Source organism: Daphnia pulicaria, chromosome 9 (assembly GCF_021234035.1).
Source record: "Daphnia pulicaria isolate SC F1-1A chromosome 9, SC_F0-13Bv2, whole genome shotgun sequence".
NCBI classification, from domain to species: Eukaryota; Metazoa; Arthropoda; class Branchiopoda; order Diplostraca; family Daphniidae; genus Daphnia; species Daphnia pulicaria.
Genome location: NC_060921.1, coordinates 3,974,601 through 3,993,876, shown reverse-complemented (window position 1 = coordinate 3,993,876; position 19,276 = coordinate 3,974,601). Strand labels below are relative to the sequence as shown.

At 39.6% G+C, this 19,276-nt stretch overlaps 3 protein-coding genes across 4 annotated transcripts in view; all 3 read left to right on the top strand.

Moving 5' to 3' along the window:
• The window catches only part of LOC124313083 (dipeptidase 1-like), a 1,013,891-nt gene that overhangs the window by 347,388 nt on the left and 647,227 nt on the right, over positions 1-19,276 (top strand). The gene's annotated exons all lie outside the window — the stretch shown is intronic.
• LOC124312853 (pseudouridylate synthase 7 homolog) lies at positions 317-10,403 on the top strand. 2 transcript variants are annotated; one of them, XM_046777361.1, is made up of 9 exons: positions 317-987; positions 6,772-7,175; positions 7,241-7,421; positions 7,480-7,662; positions 7,729-7,935; positions 8,011-8,137; positions 8,203-8,416; positions 8,501-8,658; positions 8,998-10,403. In XM_046777361.1, the coding sequence occupies exons 1-9, from the start codon at positions 487-489 to the stop codon at positions 9,942-9,944; spliced, it is 2,922 nt and encodes a 973-aa protein (XP_046633317.1). In that variant the 5' UTR covers positions 317-486; the 3' UTR covers positions 9,945-10,403. The 2 variants fall into 2 exon arrangements, with proteins under 2 accessions (XP_046633317.1, XP_046633318.1); XM_046777362.1 differs by lacking the exon at positions 317-987 and adding an exon at positions 6,069-6,708.
• On the top strand, positions 10,535-15,993 carry LOC124312891 (pseudouridylate synthase 7 homolog). Its single transcript, XM_046777438.1, has 8 exons — positions 10,535-11,146; positions 11,213-11,643; positions 11,708-11,888; positions 11,946-12,125; positions 12,184-12,390; positions 12,463-12,899; positions 12,983-13,140; positions 15,287-15,993. The coding sequence occupies exons 1-8, from the start codon at positions 10,832-10,834 to the stop codon at positions 15,658-15,660; spliced, it is 2,283 nt and encodes a 760-aa protein (XP_046633394.1). The 5' UTR covers positions 10,535-10,831; the 3' UTR covers positions 15,661-15,993.

Below are 19,276 nucleotides of genomic sequence, written 5' to 3'. Positions count from 1 at the left end.
TAGTAAATAGTATTAGGCGTCCTCTGGCCGTAAAGGACGTCTATTATCAAATTCGTGTCCCATTTAAGATAAAACCTGGTGTCTCTGCTAGTTAGTCTCAAGTTCCGAAGTCCGAACTTTACTTACTGAATCGAGTTTGACTTACTATATCTGTAGACTGTAACTTACCATATTGATTTGCATATCATAAATTAAAAAAGTACAAATAAAAAATGGAGTAGAGGAGAGGAAAAACATTAAAAATAACAAAAAAAAAGTAATAAAACGCCGTGCCGCCATCTTATCGGATGGGTGGTATTTAAAGGTTTGACAACATTGTTTTATGTTTTTAGATCGGTCTGCTTCTGCTAAAATTCAATTGTTGATTACTTGCCTAGTTTAGTGTGTTTTAGTTAATTCGACCACGCGGGTCATGGGCACGTGGAAATTGTAGCCAAGTACTAAGTAGAAGAAGTAGACAAAATTATTTAAATCTAGGCTGAAAAAATGGAAGAACCGGAGTGTGAAATCGTCTTTGTATCAAACAAATCGCAAAAGAAGAAAGAAAATATCCTTGATGCCCTGGCTAAATACAAATTGAAGCAACAAGAACAGCAACAGCATGATACCATAAAAATGAAAGCCGGTTCGTCAAAGGAGAACGAAACAATAAATGATTCCCGACCATTGCCAGTGAAGTCTAAAGTATCAAAAGAAACATCTGAAGAAGAGAAAAGACAGGAGATAAGTTTGAAGAAGCAATCATCTGCCAAATCCTTAGGGAAGTCCCAAATTACAGAAGTTAATAAAGAGCAGAATCATCCTTTACCATGGCGGTATAATAAAAATGAAAGAAATAGACTAAAAATGGAATATGTGCAACATTTAGCAAAGAGTGAAAACAAACCATACTTGATGAAAAATGATTTTGAAATTGGCATCACTGAATATATTTCTCGGGGAAAAGGCTTTTCAGCTGATGTAAATCAGTCTCATCTTGATTTCCAGGTATTGTATTAATAATTCATGTATAGTTCGTATTAATGTTGGAAATTTTTTGCGAGTAAAGCCCTAAAATTTTATAATTTTTTATAGGTACATGAAATCAGTTTAGATGGATCAGTTGTTCATTTAACAAAAATGCTGAATCCTCTTTTCAAACCTAATCCGTGTGAGGGGAAATGTGTCATAACATATGACCTATTAAATAACATTGATGACATTATGTTGAAGTTGAATGAGGAGATAAAAAGTATTGAAATTGACATCACAGAAATGGACAACACTGAGAGAATCAACCTCAGGAAAATTCTGAAAGAGAATGAGAATTATTATGTCCATGAACCTGTATCTGTTCGTGGAAAACTAATCTTAAAGATTTGTAAAATGCATGATGAGAGACATCCCCAAAATGGATTATTTGATTATATTCAATTCATTTTGTACGCAGAAAAAATAAACTGCACAAAGACAGCAATCCAAAATATTGCAGACAAACTCAGGTATTTGTATAACGAAATCTTAACTTAATTTTTTTCCTTCGTTTGTACCATTTTTGATCGGAAATTAAAGGAAAAGCTCTGCATGCTTTACGACTGCTGAAAACAAATTTGCAAGATCAATAAGTCAACTGGTGACGGTGAAAAGTGAGGATTCTATTGGTCTCTGTCTCGCTTCATCGAACAATATTTCAATTGGAAATTTCAGTTTCGTCCCTAAACCCCTTCAGCTGGGTGATCTGAAGGTCAGTTTATTTAATTCCGTCGTAACCGAACGTTTCCTTAAAGCTTCTCATAATTTATGTAGGGCAATCATTTTAGCATCGCTCTACGGAAAATAATTGGTGATAAGGGTCATATTGAGGCGAGTTTCAGATCTCTAAACGATAATGGTTTCATAAATTATTATGACAACCATCAGTTTGGATTTATAAGAGACGTTCCCAGGCATTTGATCGGCAAGCAGCTACTACTAAAGCAGTGGCAAAAAGTAATTCAATTTATGAATCATTGTTACTTTGTTGACTCACATTTTTTTGCCTTTTTAAAGGCTATTGATTTAATTTTACAGCCTCCAGAGTTAAATAGCACAGATGAGCGGTTAAGCAACGTAACATTGGCTTGTATTGAGTATAAACTCTCAAGGCTTGTCCATGAGAACCTTGATGACAATAAACAAAATAACTTATTCAAAGCCAAACTTTTTTCTAGTATTAAAATTCATGGCGAAAATCTCATTGAAGCAGTAAATTCCGTATGTATTGAAAACATTTACGCCAATTTTTAAACGCTATCTTCCAATATTAAAATATATATATATTTTTTTTTTCATAGATCCCTCTTGAATTGCGACTTTCTTTTTTTCGCGCCTATCAATGTTTCCTTTGGAACACTATCGTCTCCAAGCGCATTGCAAAATTTGGTACAAAGCTGATTGTGGGTGATCTAGTCTATGCTTCAGGTAATAATTACTAGAATAATACAAACTCATTATACATCCGCAACATAGACCTTAACATTAAATTATTATTTGAAATGGAAGGTGACAGTGGCAGACGTGATAATAATGGACAGCACAATCAACGAGAAGTAGTTTTCATCGACCAAAACAACATTCACAACTACACCATCTACGACGTTGTTCTACCGCTTCCTGGGGTTCGTTAAGTGAACAATTTTTTTTTTTCGTTTTGTGGCATTGCCAGATTTAAGAAAATGTAATCGTAGTAGGAAAACAAAGTCTAAAAACAATAGGGAATTTACGTATTTTGCTTGACGGAAAAACGGCGACGCATGTCAGAAGAAAATTTTTTTAGTGTCTTATTAAATAAACTTGATTTTACAACTCAATATACGAAATGTCCAAGTCAATTGATACTAAAAAATACGAAGATCGGAGATTTTTCTAACGCCATGACTTTCTTCGTAATTTTCGGCTGCTAAAAGTTTGAAAAAAAAGAGATTTTATTTGTTGGCTACAGCGCTGCCATATCGCCTTAACAAAAGTTGTAGTTCGCATCACTTCTTTCTCATCAAAAATGAAAGAGAGAAAGAGGTCTGGCGTTTATTGCTAGAAAACTCTACTCTGTATTGGCTAAGAAACATTGTCACGTGACATTTGGCAACGTTGATTGGGTAGTTTCCAAGTCGTTCACTTAACGAACCCCTGGATGTAATATTACTTATCCAGCCAACAAAGTTGCCAACTGGTATAAAGACCTCTTATTGGCAGATGGACTGTTGGAGAAGGATTTCAATTTGAGTTTAAGGTAATTCATTCTTTGATCCTACAGTTTTGGTATTTTTGCCACTCCTACTTTCCCAGTTATATTTATATTTTATTTTGGATTATGTTTATGATTATAGTACTTATGGTATTAATGGAGCTTATCGACCCGTGGTGTTGAGGCCTTCTGATTTAAAATGGAAATTCGTGCATTACGATAATCCTGACCAGAAGTTGATTCCGTCTGATTTGGATCGACTAGAACAAGTAGGCAGCCCGCCTGTCAGTTCACAAGGTATTTTTCATGTTTCTCTGTCTATAGCTTTATGTCCCTATGCTTGCTCTATGTTTATTCAACGTAATGTGTACCTTCACAAACGTTTTGAGGACACTAAATACCAAAATATATTATTGAACTTACTGTAAGATTAAGAATGAAAGGTAGGTGGGTAGGGAAATTCAGTCCAGAAATTACTGTTGCTGATTTGCTGGTTTGCTGCTGGTTCAACAATAGAAGTGGAATCAAATTGTTTGTGTGAAATTTATGAAATATTTTGAACTCTTCTACAGTTCAACTACAACATGTTTGTTCGCTCTTCGCTGTCAATCAGTATGTTATTTTTCTTTGCTATTTTAGAAGGCGTATATCTTGGACTTGTGCTCGAATTCAGTTTGCCGGCCTTCGCTTGGGGGACTATGGCTCTGAGAGAGATCCTCAAGATGGACATGACAGCCGAATTACGGAAATCATTCAGCGCATCCCATTTAGTGAAAGACAATTTGAAGAATCAAGATCGTTTGAACAATGTGAGCCCTAGGCAGGAACATCCGTCGCCATTAGCAACAAACAAAGCGCTCGAGGAACCACAGAAGAAGAAAAGAAAAAAAAAGCCGTGCATCGCCGATCAACCTCTATCAGAAACTAGCAAGTCTTTATTAGACACACATAGAAACCGTCCGGAATCAGCAACCAGCCCATTATCCAAGGGAAAAACGCTCAGAGAAATCATGCCCGAATCGGGCACTGTGGAAAAACAACCTTCAATGGACAATGAGTCATTCGAGGAACCTCTCCGAACAAAAAGAATTGCCGAAAAACAAGTCGCCGATAAACATTCGGTTAAGCAACGTAAGAATCAAAATCGTTCACCATCAACCACTGAGTCTCGGGAGTCGCAACTTAAAGGAATCACGCTGGAGCCGGCAACACTTGATAATCCGCCACCAACAACCAGGGAGCCATTAAAGAAACCTCTCCTAAAACAGCTTAAGAAAAATCGAATTGTTCAAGAACCCAGCACTTGTCAAAAGCCTCAACCTACAGTAAACAAAAGCTTGAAGGAACCCCAAACTAATGTTAAGGTTGAGCCCGGCATTTGTCAAACGAATTCATCAACATTCACCGAATCTTGTGAGGAACCTGAGAAAAAGAAAACCAAGTTAGATCCAGACACAGATCAAGAAGAAGAAGAAGTGTTAATCATTCCGTCTTCGAAAAGCACAAAGTTTAAGAGTATCATGTATGTCGATCTCATTTCCGAACAAGAGGACTGATTGCACTCGTCTAGGTCTTCTGTTTGACGAACTTGAAAAGACTTGAAAAATAATTTTTTCTTACAGTCTTTTCCCAAGTTATTTTATTTGTTTTTTGTTTCTGCTGAAGTTTAATTTAAGGTAGTTGGCAATTGGAGTAAAATGCGCCGATGGAAAACTACCCAGCAGCAGTTAAATTTAATTTTGTGAATTGGAAATTTTTCGTCTTTTTAATAAGGTGCCTTATTCAACGGAAAGTGTTGAACACAACCGCTTGAAACATGATTGCCATAATTTTTTTCCGTTTGAAGATGTGTGACAGTGTACATTCGAATTTATCGAATTTATGTGGGCCAACCCATCTTTTGTCTGGTCTAACCAAGTAAATATTCCTAAATCCTCGTTTAACGCTGTGATATGACTGATATCCTATGCGATAATTCAGAACTAATTGAAGTTAAATATATTGTCATTAGACCAAGAATCCCTTAATACATTTATTACCGATATACATTTTAAAGGTGCTATTACAGGTAGTCCGGAACTCTCCGGAACCGGATTTCATGCGATGCGAGGTTAATGGGTGTTAACGACGACCTACTACTACTAGGCAACAATGGCTACAGAAGACGAGTTTTAATTGGTCCCTGAGGAGAACTCACCTGCATGACTCACGAGCTCGTTTCAAATTTTTTAAAATCTATTCTTGGATAAGTTTCGTTATTTTATGTAGATAAAAATATGATTTTAAGTATGATTTTTCTCACTAGTATTCATTTGACGGTTTTTTTTTTATTTTTAAAAATTAGACTTCTTGTAAATAGTAGAACTATGGAAACTATTTTTATTTTACAGTTTTGTGTAAAATCCAATCCAGAACATCTTGTTCGCACGAGTTCCGGTACGGAATTCGGATGCTGAAGTCCCCCATTTTTTTTCTGCAGGGGAGAAGGGAAGGGAAAGGCGGTTCCAGCGCTAGTCAGGTAATGAGAACACATTTAAGTGTGGTAAATTATATAAGGCGCTCTGATGCCATAAAGGACGTCTTTAATAAAGATCAGACTCCTTTAAAAAAATAAAACCAGTTATCTCGACTAGTCTAGTCGGTCTCACGTACCGATTGTTACATACCTGAGTCGACCTACTGTATCTGTAACTTACTGTATTGATATGCTATCTTAAACAGTTACTTAAAAGTAAAAAAAAAAAAGGGGAGGAGAGGAGAGAAGGCAGGAACAGCAAACAGGACTACAGGTCTACAGGAGTAGCGCGGGACGCGGTCGGCGCTCGGCGGTCGACGGAGCGCCTTCCTGATGACGGGAGCGGATTCAAGCGATTTGACAACATTGTGTTTAGTTCTGTCTGCTAAATTTCAATTGTTGATTTGTTGTTGTAGTTTGTTAAACTCGACCAAGTGCGGGTCGTGGGCACGTGGAGATGAAGAAATATACTAAAACGGTTTTAATCATCTAGTCTGTCAAAATGGAAGAACCGGAGTGTGAAATCGTCTTTGTATCAAACGAATCGCCAAAAAAGGAAAATATCCTTGAGGCCCTTACTAAATACAAATTGAAGCAACAAGAACAGCAACAGCATACCATGGAAACGAAAGCCGGTCCGTCGAAGGGAAACGTAATATTAAATGATTCCCCGGCATTGTCCGTGAAGGGTGAAGTATCAAATGAAACATCTAAAGGAAGAAAAGGAAAGAAGCTTAGTTTAGAGAAGCTTAGTTTAGAGAAGCAATCATCTGTCAAACCCTTAGTGACAAGGAAGTCCCAATTTACAGCAATAAATGTAAAGCATTACAAAAACAAAAGAAATAGACTACTAATGAAATATATGCAAAATGCAGCAAAAAGTGAAAACAAACTACACTTGGAAAATGATTTTGAAATTGGCATCACTGAATATATATCTCAAGGACGAGGCTTTTCTGCTGATATAAATCACTCTTGCTCTGATTTCCAGGTATGAATGTTGTAAATTGTTAGGAAAATTTTGTTCAGCACTAAAATTTTGTCCTTTTTATAGGTACATGAAATCAGTTTAGATGGATCAGTTGTTCATTTAACAAAGATGAACAATCCTCTTATCAAACCTTTTCCTTGTAAGGGAGAGTTTGTCATAACACCTGAGCAATTAAACAGCATTGATGACATAATGTTAAAAACAGATGATGATGAAGAGATTAAAACTACTGAAATTGATATTACAGATATAAGTGAAAATCAGAGAGACAATCTCCAGAAAATTCTGAAAGAGAAGTTTCATGTCCATGAGCCTGTGTATGTTGGTAAACAACTAATCTTGAAGATTTGCAATATGCAAGATGAGATTCGTCGCCAAGATGGATCACTTGATTATGTTCAATTCACTATGTACACAGAAGAAATAAGCACAAAGACAGCAATCAAGAAGATCGCAACAAGAATCAGGTATTTTTATCGAAATCTTGACTTATTTTTTCTTTCATTATTCCTTTCCTGGTCGTAAATTACAGAAAAAGCTCAGACTGCTTTATGACTGCTGAACACAACATTGGAAGATCAAAATCAAACTGTCAACTAGTGACAATGAAAAGGGAGGATTGTATTGGTCTTTGTGTCACAGAATCACTCAAAAATATTTCGATTGGAAATTTCAGCTTCGCCCCTAAACCCCTTCAGCGGGGTGATCTGAAGGTCAGTTTAATTCCTTCGTAACCAATGTTACCTTAAAACTTACTCATAATTTATGTAGGGCAATCATTTTAGCATCGCTCTACGGAAAATAATTGGTGATAAGGGTCATATTGAGGCGAATCTCAGATCGCTTAAAGATAATGGGTTCGTAAATTATTATGAAAACCTGCACTTTGGATTAATAAGAGATGCCCCAAAACATTTAATCGGAAAGCAGCTTCTACTAAAGAAATGGCAAGAAGTAATTCATATTATTAATCATTGTCAAATTATGTAGATATTTCAACATTTTTTGCCTTTTTATTAGGCTGTTGATTTATTTTTACAGCCTCATCCCGAGTTGAAGATCAGAGATGATCGGTTTAAGAATATTACATTGGCTTGTATTGAGTATAAATTCTCCAGAGTTGTCGATCTCACTTTTGATGAGGATACACTAAAGAATTCAATAAAAGCCCAACTTTTGTCTAATATTCAAATCCATGGCGAAAATCTCGATAAAGCAGTAAATGCTGTATGTATTGAAAACATTGACGCCAATTTTTAAACGCTGTCTTCCAGTATTAAAACATTTTCTTTTTGTCTATAGATCCCTTTTTGTTTGCGACTTTCTTTTGTTCGCGCCTATCAATGTTTCCTTTGGAACACTATCGTCTCCAAGCGCATTGCAAAATTTGGTGCCAAGCTGATTGTGGGTGATCTAGTTTATGCTCCAGGTAATAATGAACAAAATATTACCATAACATAGACCTTGACATCAAACTATTGGTTGAAATGGAAGTCGACAGTGGCGGACGTGATAATAAGAGACAGCACAATCAACGAGAAGTCATTTTCATCGACAAAAATAACATTCATAAGTACACCATCTACGACGTTGTTCTACCGCTTCCTGGTTCTAATATTACTTATCCGGCCAACGAAGTTGCCGACTGGTATAAAGACCATTTATTGGCAGATGGACTGTTGGAAAAGGATTTCAATTCGGGTTTAAAGTATTTAATTTTTCGTCGAATCAAACATGGATTTTTACCACTCCACTTTTCTCAGTTATGTGTTAATTATGTGTATGATTGTAGGACTTATGGTATTAAAAATGGATCTTATCGACCCGTGGTGTTGAGGCCTTCTAATTTGGAATGGAAATTCGTGCATTACGATAATCCTGGCCAGAAGTTGATTCCGTCTGATTTGGATCGACTACACCAAATAGAGCTCCCATCTGTCAGCTCGCAAGGTATTTTTCAATTTTCTCTGTTTCTATAAATCGTTATGCTTTGTTCCTGTTTATTTACTGTAATGTTTCGCATAAAAAAGATTTTCAGGACTCTAAATATCAAAATATTATTATTAAACTTTTTTTTCATAATGAAAGTTAGGTAGGTAGATAAATAGATAGGGAAATTATGTCCAGAAATTACTGTTGCTGACGTGCTCGTTTGCTGCTGGTTCAAAAATAGAAGTGGAATCAAATTGTTTGTGTGAAATTTATGAAATATTTTGAACTCTTCTACAGTTCAACTACAACATTCTTGTTCGCTGTCAATCAGTATGTTATTTTTCTTTGCTATTTTAGAAGGCGTATATCTTGGACTTGTACTCGAATTCAGTTTGCCGGCCTTCGCTTGGGGGACTATGGCTCTGAGAGAGATCCTCAAGATGGACATGACAGCCGAATTACGGAAATCATCCAAGGGATTCCGTTGCAAGAAAACCAAATTGAAAAAACAAGTTCGTTTGAACAAGGTGTGCCCTAAACAGAAGCGCCCATCTCCATTAGAAACCAAAGAAGCCGTCGAAGACCAGATTAAGGAAACCAAGGAAAAGTCGGGCATGACCAATCCACTTCTATCAGAATCAAGCAAGTCTTTCTTAGACATAAATCAAAACCGTCTAGAATCAGCAGCCAGCCCATTATCCAAGGGAAAAACGCTCAGAGATATCAAGCCCGAATCGGGCACTGTGGAAAAACAACCGTCAATTGACAATGAGTCATTCGAGGAACCTCTCCAAACAAACAGAATCGCCGAAAAACCAGTCGCCAGTAAACAATTGGTGGAGCAACGTAAGAATCAACATCAAGAATCCACCAGCGAGTCTCGGGAGTTCGAACTAAAAGGAACGCCGGCCACGATTGAAAATCAGACACCAGAAACCAGAGAGCCATTTGAGAAACCTCTATTAAAGGAAGAACCGGGGACCAGCAAACAATCTGCACCAATAGCAACAGATTTTGTTTTAGAGCTACAGAAAAATCTAGTTGTTCTACAGCCCCACACTTGTCAAAAGTCTCAATCCATAGTAAACGAATGCTTGAAGGAACCCCAAACTAATGTTAAGGTCGAGTCCGGCATTTGTCAAATGCATTCATCAGCATTCACCAAGTCTTGTGAGGAACCTGAAAAAAAGAAAATCAAGTTAGACACAGATCAAGAAGAAGAAGTGTTAATCACTCAGTCCTGCAAAGGCTCAAAGTTTAAGAGTATCATATATATCGATATAATTTCCGATCAAGAGGATTGAGTGCACTCGTCTTAGGTTCTCTGTTTTGATGAACTTGAAAACCTTTAAGTCATTTTCTTTCTTATTGTTTTTTTTCCAGTTTTTCTTTAACATTATTATTTATTACCTTTTTTTTTGGTTTCCACTGAAGTTTAATTTAAGTTAGTTGGCAATTGTGCGCCGATGGAAAAATACCCTTAGCGGTTTAATTTTGTTAAATGGAAAATGTTTCTTGTTTATTTTCTTTTAAAAAGGTGCCTTATTCAACGGGAAGTGTTATACAACTGCTTGAAACACGATTACCTTAATTTTCTTCTGTTTGGAGATTTGTGAAAGTGGTCATTTGAATTTATGTGGTCCAACCCAATCAACCCTTTCTCTTGCCTGGTCCAAGTTAATATTTAACGCTGTGATATGACTGATATCCAATTCGATAATTCGATAATAATTGAAGTTAAATATATTTTCATTTGACCAAAACTCCAAAATTACCTGCATGAATTTATTGTAAATTATAAATTGTTAATTCAGTTTTACAGGTAGTCCGGATCCGGAATACCGGAACCGGATTTTTGTTAACCGCGTAAACGACGTTGTTCTACTAGGCAACAATGTCCACAGCAGACGAGTTTTAAGTGGTCTCCCTGTCCCTGAGAACTCGCCTGCATGACTCACGAGCTCGTTTCAAATTTGTTAAAATCTATTCTCGGTTAAATTTTCGACTCTTCGTTATTTTATGTAGATAACCAAGTTGGATTGTTCACTCGCTGTTTTCTCGTAGAATCTTTACTGTATTCTGTAAAACGGTTTAGCGTGTCACAGTAGCCAACACGTGCGTTGACTCAAAAACCGGTGTTCTGCCTTATTGATTACAGAATTTTTGTTCAACTTGATATACATTTTTGACAATGGAAGACAATGACTGCGAAAGTGTCAGTGAAGCGAAGGGCCAGACGATGAAAAAGAAAGTAAATGTCCTAGAGGCCATGGCCAAATATAACTTGAAGAAACAACAAGAACAGGAATTGCGAATGAAGGCCCCGTCAAAGCAGAAACCAACTCCTCCTGCTAGCCCAAAAGCCACCCCTGAAAAACACAAGTATGGTGGGGAACGAGAATATGTAAAGACTGAAAGGAAGGAAATTGATGTTGGCATCTCCGAATATATTTGTAAAGGACAAGGCTTTTCAGCTATCCTCAAACAACGTTACTCTGATTTTCAGGTGAAATGAGTAAAAATACCAAAGCATTATTAACAATATTAATCAATTTTTTTTTTCAACATAAAGGTACATGAAATTGACATGGCTGGCAACATTATTCATTTAACAGATCAGACTATTGTTAAGTATGTTGAATCTAATGACACTGAAATGGTGGAAGAATCTGATGTTTTGACAGCAGACCAATGGAATAGTATTGAAGCAATGGTTAAAACAGGGGATCCAAAAACTGTTGAAATTGACGTTACAGAAAAGAGTAAGGAGGAAAGACAAAATATCCACAAAATTGTGAGGACAAAGTATGAAGAGGAAAATATTACCAGCAACTCAGGACCTGTTGATGGCAGAACAATTATGAAAATTTTCAAGATGGAAGGAAAACAAGAAAGACGTCGTAACGAAAAGCGGCGCATGGGCTGCATTTATACTCAATTCGTGTTGTATAAAGAAAATCTGAGCACAATGGAAGCAGTCAACACAATCGCTCGAGCGCTTAAGTAAATATTTACCATCCTTCATATATTTTCACGGAAAAGAAATCAATCCTTACTTTTATTTTAGGACGAAAGCCGGATTCTTAATGACTGCTGGAACGAAAGATAAAAGAGCAATTACGAGTCAGTTAGTGACTTTGAAAAATACAGAACCTCTTAAGATTTTGAACAGTGTACGGAATAACCCTAAGATTGCTGTTGGGAATTTTTCCTTCACCAAACAACCTCTTCAATTAGGAAATCTGAAGGTACCGCTCATGCGAATCCATTTTGTTTTCATCTAATAATTATCATAATTTGTACAGGGTAATCGTTTCATAATAGCACTTAGAAATGTAATTGGCAACGAGAGTCAAATTTTGGCAAACCTCGAGTCGCTGAAAGAAGTAGGTTTCATCAACTATTACGGGTCCCAACGCTTTGGAACTCGACATGTTCCAACGCATTTCATTGGAAGACAGCTGATTTTAGGGCGGTGGCAAAAAGTAATTCGATTAGTAAGGTGCTTTTCAGATCTTCGTATTCATTTGAAATGTTTTATAGGCCATTGATTTAATTTTGGAGCCACCCGAGTTGAACGGCAGATTTCAACGCGACTTCGACCTCACACAAGCGCGTATCGAGTACAAATCCACAAGGGACGCTCATAAAGCCTTTTCGAAAATCAAAAGGAGCCTTCAAACAATCGAAGCTCAACTTTTATTACATTTGAAGAAATTTGGCAAAGATCTCGTCGGCGCCCTGAACTCCGTACGTAACCCCTTGACGTTAACTAAAATCTTTTACCATTTGTTTCATTAATATTTTGACTTGATTTTTAAGATTCCTCGCAACTTGCGACTCACTTACATTCACGCCTATCAGAGTTTCCTCTGGAACACGGTCGTTTCCAAGCGTCTTTCAAAGTTCGGTCCGAAACCGATTCTTGGCGACTTGGTCTACGTTCCAGGCACTTGCGATCCTGAAGTCGACGCGGAAATGGAATTGATGAACGAGGAATCCAGTGCTCTGGAACCTGCAAATGATCAATCCAGCGAGAAGGAAGCGGATGGCGAAAAGTCCAACGCAAAAGCGCAGCGCAATCAGCGCAAAGTCATGTTCATTGACGAGAACAACATAAACGACTACACGATCAACGACATTATTCTTCCACTTCCTGGCTTTGACATAACGTATCCCTCCAACGAAGTTGCCGGATGGTATACAGAGCTTCTTCAAGCGGATGGCTTGACTGAGATGGATTTCAAACAAAGCACAAAGTATATATGTTTTCTATTTTATTTCCCCCTTTTATATCAAACTTAAATCCTTTATATTCTCCCCTTCCTCGCATTCTTGACAGAACCTACAATCTCGGTGGAGCGTATCGACTCGTGATGTCAAAGCCGTCCGATGTGAAATGGAAATTCGTACGTTACGATGATCCTACTCTGAGCCTGATCCCATCTGACTGGGATCGACTGGAAAAGACCCAGCCTCCCGCCGCCGCCGCCGTGAAAGGTATCATCCCCTTGGCTCAATGGCAGGGTTTTTTTTTTGTTGCTATGCCATTTCCTTTTCTCTTGTGTTTTACTTGCTACGGTAGAACGTTTCCCATCCATCTGGAAAGCAAAAATTTTCTTTGCTTTTTACTTTCCCATCTCCTTGAAGGCAGGAAAACATGAGGAAAAGAAATGAGTTTAAGGATCGGCACATTTCTCCCGCTCGCCTATCTGGTGTTATCGAAACTTGAGGAGGAAAATCTTTTGGGATTTAATTCTTAGGGCGAGAGACTTGTCTTTTTTTCTTCTTCTTCTTCTTCTTGCGGGGTTTAAGTTAGTTTTTCATCTCGAGCTGATGGATCGACCGAGCTCCACTTGTTTATTAGTTTTTCCCTCCCCTTCTTGTCGCTCTCTCCATCTCCTATGGTTGCACTTTATTTCCTTTCGCTTGAAGCGTCTGTACGAGGTTAAATAATCCCATTTTTATTATTATATCCGTCCCTCTTTTCTCTCTCTCTCGCTACACTTTCTCTCGCGGAAAGATAGAAGACTATGAAAATTTCCTTGTCCTCCTTTTTTTTTAATATTTTTTGGTTGCCTCGGTAGTGGTGGTTGAATTGATTTCCACTGGGTCGGTGATCTTGTTTCGGAGGTTTCTTGGTGCTTTTCAGCTTAACACACACAGTCCTTCGACCCGACTTTCTTTTAAAGTGAGAAGACGACCCCAAACGTTCATCATGTTGAATTATTTTCCCTTTTTTTCTCTCTTTCTCGTAGCCGCATCACCACAATTTAAATATGTTAAAAAAAAGAAAGGAAAAGAAGCGACGGTAGTTAAAGAAAAAGAAAAAGTCATAAAGAATGGAAGAAGTAGTAGATGGTAGGCTGAGCTAGATAAGGGAGCCAATGCATTGATCGCCACTCTGTTCAACTCGCCCCCTTTTTCCCTATTCAAAGTGGCTCTTACATTTTCGGCACAATATTTATGTTGGGTCTTGCGCGATGGGTGGACAACTTTTCCATCTCTTTTGCCCGCCATATTTTTTTTTTTAATATTTTTTATTCGGCAGACAATTTATTTTCATTTTTGTTCGCCTATTTTGACACTCCCGACAAGAAGGGAAAAGCAAAAAAGAAATCAATACTTTTTGGCGCTGTTTTTATTTGGTTAGGTTGTTTTTTTTTTTCTTTAGCCAACCGGACCGGGTTATTTTTCTGAGACTCGTTGCTGCTAGAAAAGCAGCAGAAGAAGAAGAATCCTTTTGTGTGTGTGTGTATGTGTGTGGATGATTGCGCCGAGGCATTATGAATGGCCGTTTGTGTGTGTGTGTTGTACTGCCTCACTCTTGTTGTTGTTACCGCCGTCGCCCTTTGTGAGTGTCGGCGATGGCTGTCGGAGCGAAAGGAGAGGAAATCAACGTCTGCAGCCAATGAGGAAGCAGAGAGAGAGAGAGAGCTAGGAGTTTTGGGGAGGAGGTTTGTCGTGGGGGTCTCGCTATATTATGTGTCTGTCTGTCTGCGCGCACGATTGTTGACGGGCTGGTGCCGGTCGGATATTGGAATGGACGACAAGAGAAGTTTGTCCGTTATGAATGTCGCGATAGATGGAAAGTTGACTCGCCAACGATGGGGGAATTCGAGTAAAGAGCCGAGTAGGAACAGGAGGGGGGATATAGAGGAGAGTAGGAGAGTAAGAGTAGATTGTCGACATTCATTCTAGCAAATCCCATTCACTTTTGCCCTTTTGACTCCTCCTTGGTCCTTGGCCCGCGCTTCATTAGTGTAGTGCCAAAATGCTTCATTTTCCCGTCGAGAAGACGTCACACACATCACTTGCGCCCATTATTGACGTTGCAAAGAACACGGAGCTAGGAGCTAGGAGCCCGGGTAGCTGACTGGCTGCTCCTACAGAACACTACTCGCCTTTCTCTCGTGTTATCTTTGAAACGGGACGGGGTGGGAGGTGGGGATCTTGGTATCCAATCGATGTCGGGACACGGGCTGGGATTTCTTCCTCCTTCCGGCCTTTGTGCGCCGGTAATAGTGTTGGCTTCCGTGTCACTCGTGAAACATGAAATCTGAAATGGGAAACTTTGTGCCATTATGCGACTTTTTGACCCCCTTTTTTGAATATTATTATTTATTTATATTTCAAATGGTAATAGATGGCACTTACCTCGGACTGGTGTTGGAATTCAGCCTGCCCGCTTCGTCGTACGCCACCATGGCCCTTAGAGAGATCATCAAAATGGACATGAGTGCCGAATTTCAGACGTCACTCAACGATGCTGGCGGCACCAAACATCCGGCACCAGCCACCGCCGCAGCAGCAGCCGAAACCGTTTCCAGCGAACCCGAAGAAAAGCGAATTAAACTGGAGCCGGACGCGGATCCAGCGCCACCAGCAGTCGGCATTGAGTCATCTGAAGATCCAGCGACCAAAAAAATCAAAAAGGAACCGAACGGGGACCCACCAGCAGTCGTCATTGAAGATCCCACGACCAAGAAAATCAAAAAGGAGCGAATCACGTCCGATTAAAAAAAAAAAAAGAGCTTTGAGGCTCTCCGCTTCTCCCGCCTTTCAACTTCAACCCGCAATTTTTTCATGACACGGAATTTATTTTCTTTCCTTTCCTTTCATTTTTTCCGTTTATTAACGACCCAAAAAATTAAAAAAATCTGAGCCAAAAATGAAAAAGAAAAATTGGCGACCTCCTGTCCTGTCACACACATTTTTGTTTTCCTGTTTGTTGAATTTTGTGCAGAACTGCCTGCCTGGTGGCGGTTTTTCGTGGAATCGTTTGCGAATGATTGTTTGAGCCGGCTGAGAGCAGCTGTCTCGGTTGAGAAAGCAATACACTCATGTCCATCGCCCACGTCTTGTTAAAGCCCCCCCAGAAAAAGATTCTAAACTCTCGACTCCCTTAACAGTTTGACTCTTTAAAAGCTTTTTCGCTATTTATTTGTTTAACTTTCTTTTTAACAATTCTTACCTCTTTTTTTTATTATTTTTCCTGTCTAGGGTGTGCAAACGGGTCAGATGCTCGTGTGTGTTATCTGGTGCATAGAAAATCCTGGACGAAATAATGGTCCACTGATTGGAACGGAATCATGTCAATACGAAACGCGCATAGAAGGAGAGACGGGAGAGAGGTGAGAGATGGAAGGGCGAACGCGAGAGGAGAGAGCAAAGAATTTCTAATGGAAGCCATCAAGCGGATCTCCCGAAGCTGCTGCTGCTTGTGATTCGACGCCACATTCTCTGGGTGGAAACCGGGGTAGGGAGGGGAACGGACGCGACCAGAGAGAAAAATCCCCAAAAAAAAGGAGAAGAAAAGAAGAAGAAGAAGATCTCTCTTTTGATCATCGAGTCTTGTGTGTATGCGGGGGTCATCAAAAGAGCGGCCATGCGAATAGAGGAGAGAGTGAGTGGAGATTTCATATCCCCCTCCCCACCCTCTCTGGAAGTGACAGCTCGACATTGCAAACACGAACGCATATTCCCTCTTCTTTTTTTTACTTTTTTTTTATTTTTATTTCATTTTTTTCTGTTTCCAGCCCCGGCACTCGGCGAGTCGACGTGCGTATCGGACGTCCATAAAAGAGAATAAGAACCCGAGAGCCATTGGAATTACGTATGGATACCCCCCTGCTCCTCTTCATGCACTTCGCACATGATGTCCTTTGAAGGGTTTTCGTCAAGACTTTTTGGTGATTTCAAGTTTAACCGTCATTTTTGTTTTTGAAATATTTATTTGAAATCATTTCAGTTGATTTTTTGGCGGGTGGAAATCAGGATCGCCGTAATTCGGCCGGAGGCTGTTTTTTAGTTGAATGGAGCCCCTTTTAGTATTGAATCAAGGAGACCCTAATGAAGTTTGATTCAATCTTTTTTTCTTCCTTCTCTCATCACTCGTCCCGCACTCTGTGAAAAGGAGTTACACTGGAATATCGTTAAAGAGACGAAAAGAGTTGAGTGCTGCTCTTCTTTTTCCTTGGTAGAAAAAAGAGCCTCGGCCGATTCAATATTTAGACAACATTCCAACTCCTTTTTTTTCTCTCCTCGTAAAGGACATCCTCTTTTCTCTCTGTTAAAAAAGAAGAACAAACTTTTTTTTTATTGTTGAACGCCGTGGCTTTTGCTTTTTCTTCTCTTCCATTCGACTCTTCTTCTTCTTCTTTTTTATTAATATGATTTTCCCCGCGACGTGTTTGTGTGTGTACAAAGCTGCCGGAAAAAAAGGAAAAGAAAGAAAAAGTTTCTTTTCTTTGGCAGTCGAGAGAGAGTAAAGAAAAAAGAAGCGTGTCGCTAGGCAGAGCCCGTCAACTGGGCACCCTTCAAAGTTGATTGCGAAGAGAGAGAGAGAGTCTTACATACTTGCGCCCGGTATACACTATACTGTAGCAGCAGCATTTTCTTTTCTTTTCCTTTTGTGTGTGTCGTCAGTGTATACGCACGAGTCTCGTTACTTTTCCTGTCCGTCCTTTTTTTCTTCTTCTTCTACGACGACGACTGTGCACTCGTTTCTTTTCTTCTTCCCTTTTGTTGGCGGCCAACGACTGGGGCGCCCAGTTGCGTACAGCACCAACGATCCTTCGCAAAACAGTCGAGATGGCACAGCATATTCTCGCCCTGTCGCATGTCTCACTCATGCGTATGTATCAGCTCAGGAGCAGAGAAAACACACACACAGAGCTGGGGGGGGGGGGGGGAGAAAAAGAGAAAAAGAAGAAGAAGGAGCGGAAGGATCTCTTCCATTTGTTTGTTTGCCGGGGAGTAGTGGCGGCGGGGAAGGTTTCATTAGATGATGGGGCGCGCGTTTCGCCAAAGTGATACAGAGACCCTCCCCAATTTTCCTTCTCTTATTTTGTATTTAACCCAAAGGATCCTGGCGACGACCCCCATCTCTCTCTGCACAGTCAAAAGGAAGGATGGAGGGAGGAGGAGTCTGAATGTTATACTGACGTAGTCGTCGTCGTCGGCAGCAGCAGCAGAGAGAGGGGAACTTATTGATCGAATACCAACGACTTCCTTGTCTTTCCCCAGACTATCTCTCTCTCTCTAGGAGATACATACACACACACACACTGGGGCTCTTGGCAGTCAAATAACTCTTTGGAAGACGATGACTCTTTATTTGAGATTTATCATTTCATTTATTTGTTTTTGCTCTTTTTCATTTATTTCCCCTACCGTCATCTTTTTTGTTTTTCCAGGGGATTCGCTGGGGGAGGCAACTCTTCCTGGCGCTTTAATGGCCAATATTTTTCTTTTTCCAGTTGGATATCTGTTGGCTTTGTTTGTTTTGTTTTGTTTTGTTTCAGGAGGTCCCCACGTCCGGATGAATTGATCTTCTTTCGCCAATTCCGTCCCCTCTTTCCAGTCGGTTTGACATTTGGATCGAATTCGACACACACTCGACTCGCCGGTAATGATGGCAACTTTCCCTCTTTTCTTTTTCTTTCTTTCTTTCTCTCTTGGCGTTTGTTTCCGTTATTATCCCCTTTTGTCTCGCCAAAAGATGTTTGCAGCTTTCATTATCTATCTGCCACCAAAATGGCCGCCCATGTCTCTCTGTAGTGTCTTAAGTAGCAGGAGCCACACACACGCACACAGACCAGGCTATAGGAATCGGGACCGAAAAATATATCATATCATTACATCACCACCACACCCATTCCGGACGGCCTTTCTCTCTCTATGTGTGTGTGTCTGCCTGGTAGGTAATAACGCAATCAACTTTGTTATCTCCTCGTAAACCAATCTCTTTTTCCGTTGTGTGTGTTTTAAGACTTTCTTTTCTTTTTCTTTTTCTATTCAGGAGCTCTTTTGGCTAGGGCCCGCGCCAGCTGGACCCGGAGTTTGTTGCAATGGTCGAGTGTGTGTTGTAACTGGGCAATATCTGGGAAACTATAATATGGTTGCAGACGTGCGCAACGAGTTCCGGTCTCTCTCTCTCTTGCAGCAGGATGATGATGAGGATTGAAAACCCAACGTAGATCGTCGCCCAGTCAACCGGAATTGATTTAGAACCGGTTTCGGTGAGAAACGACTGGCAGCCCGTCGAGTCCCTCCGTCGGGTCGGGTGAGGAGGAGTAAAATCGATGGTAGTTTTTTTTTTTTCACAGACGCGCAAAGTAAAACGTAAATAATT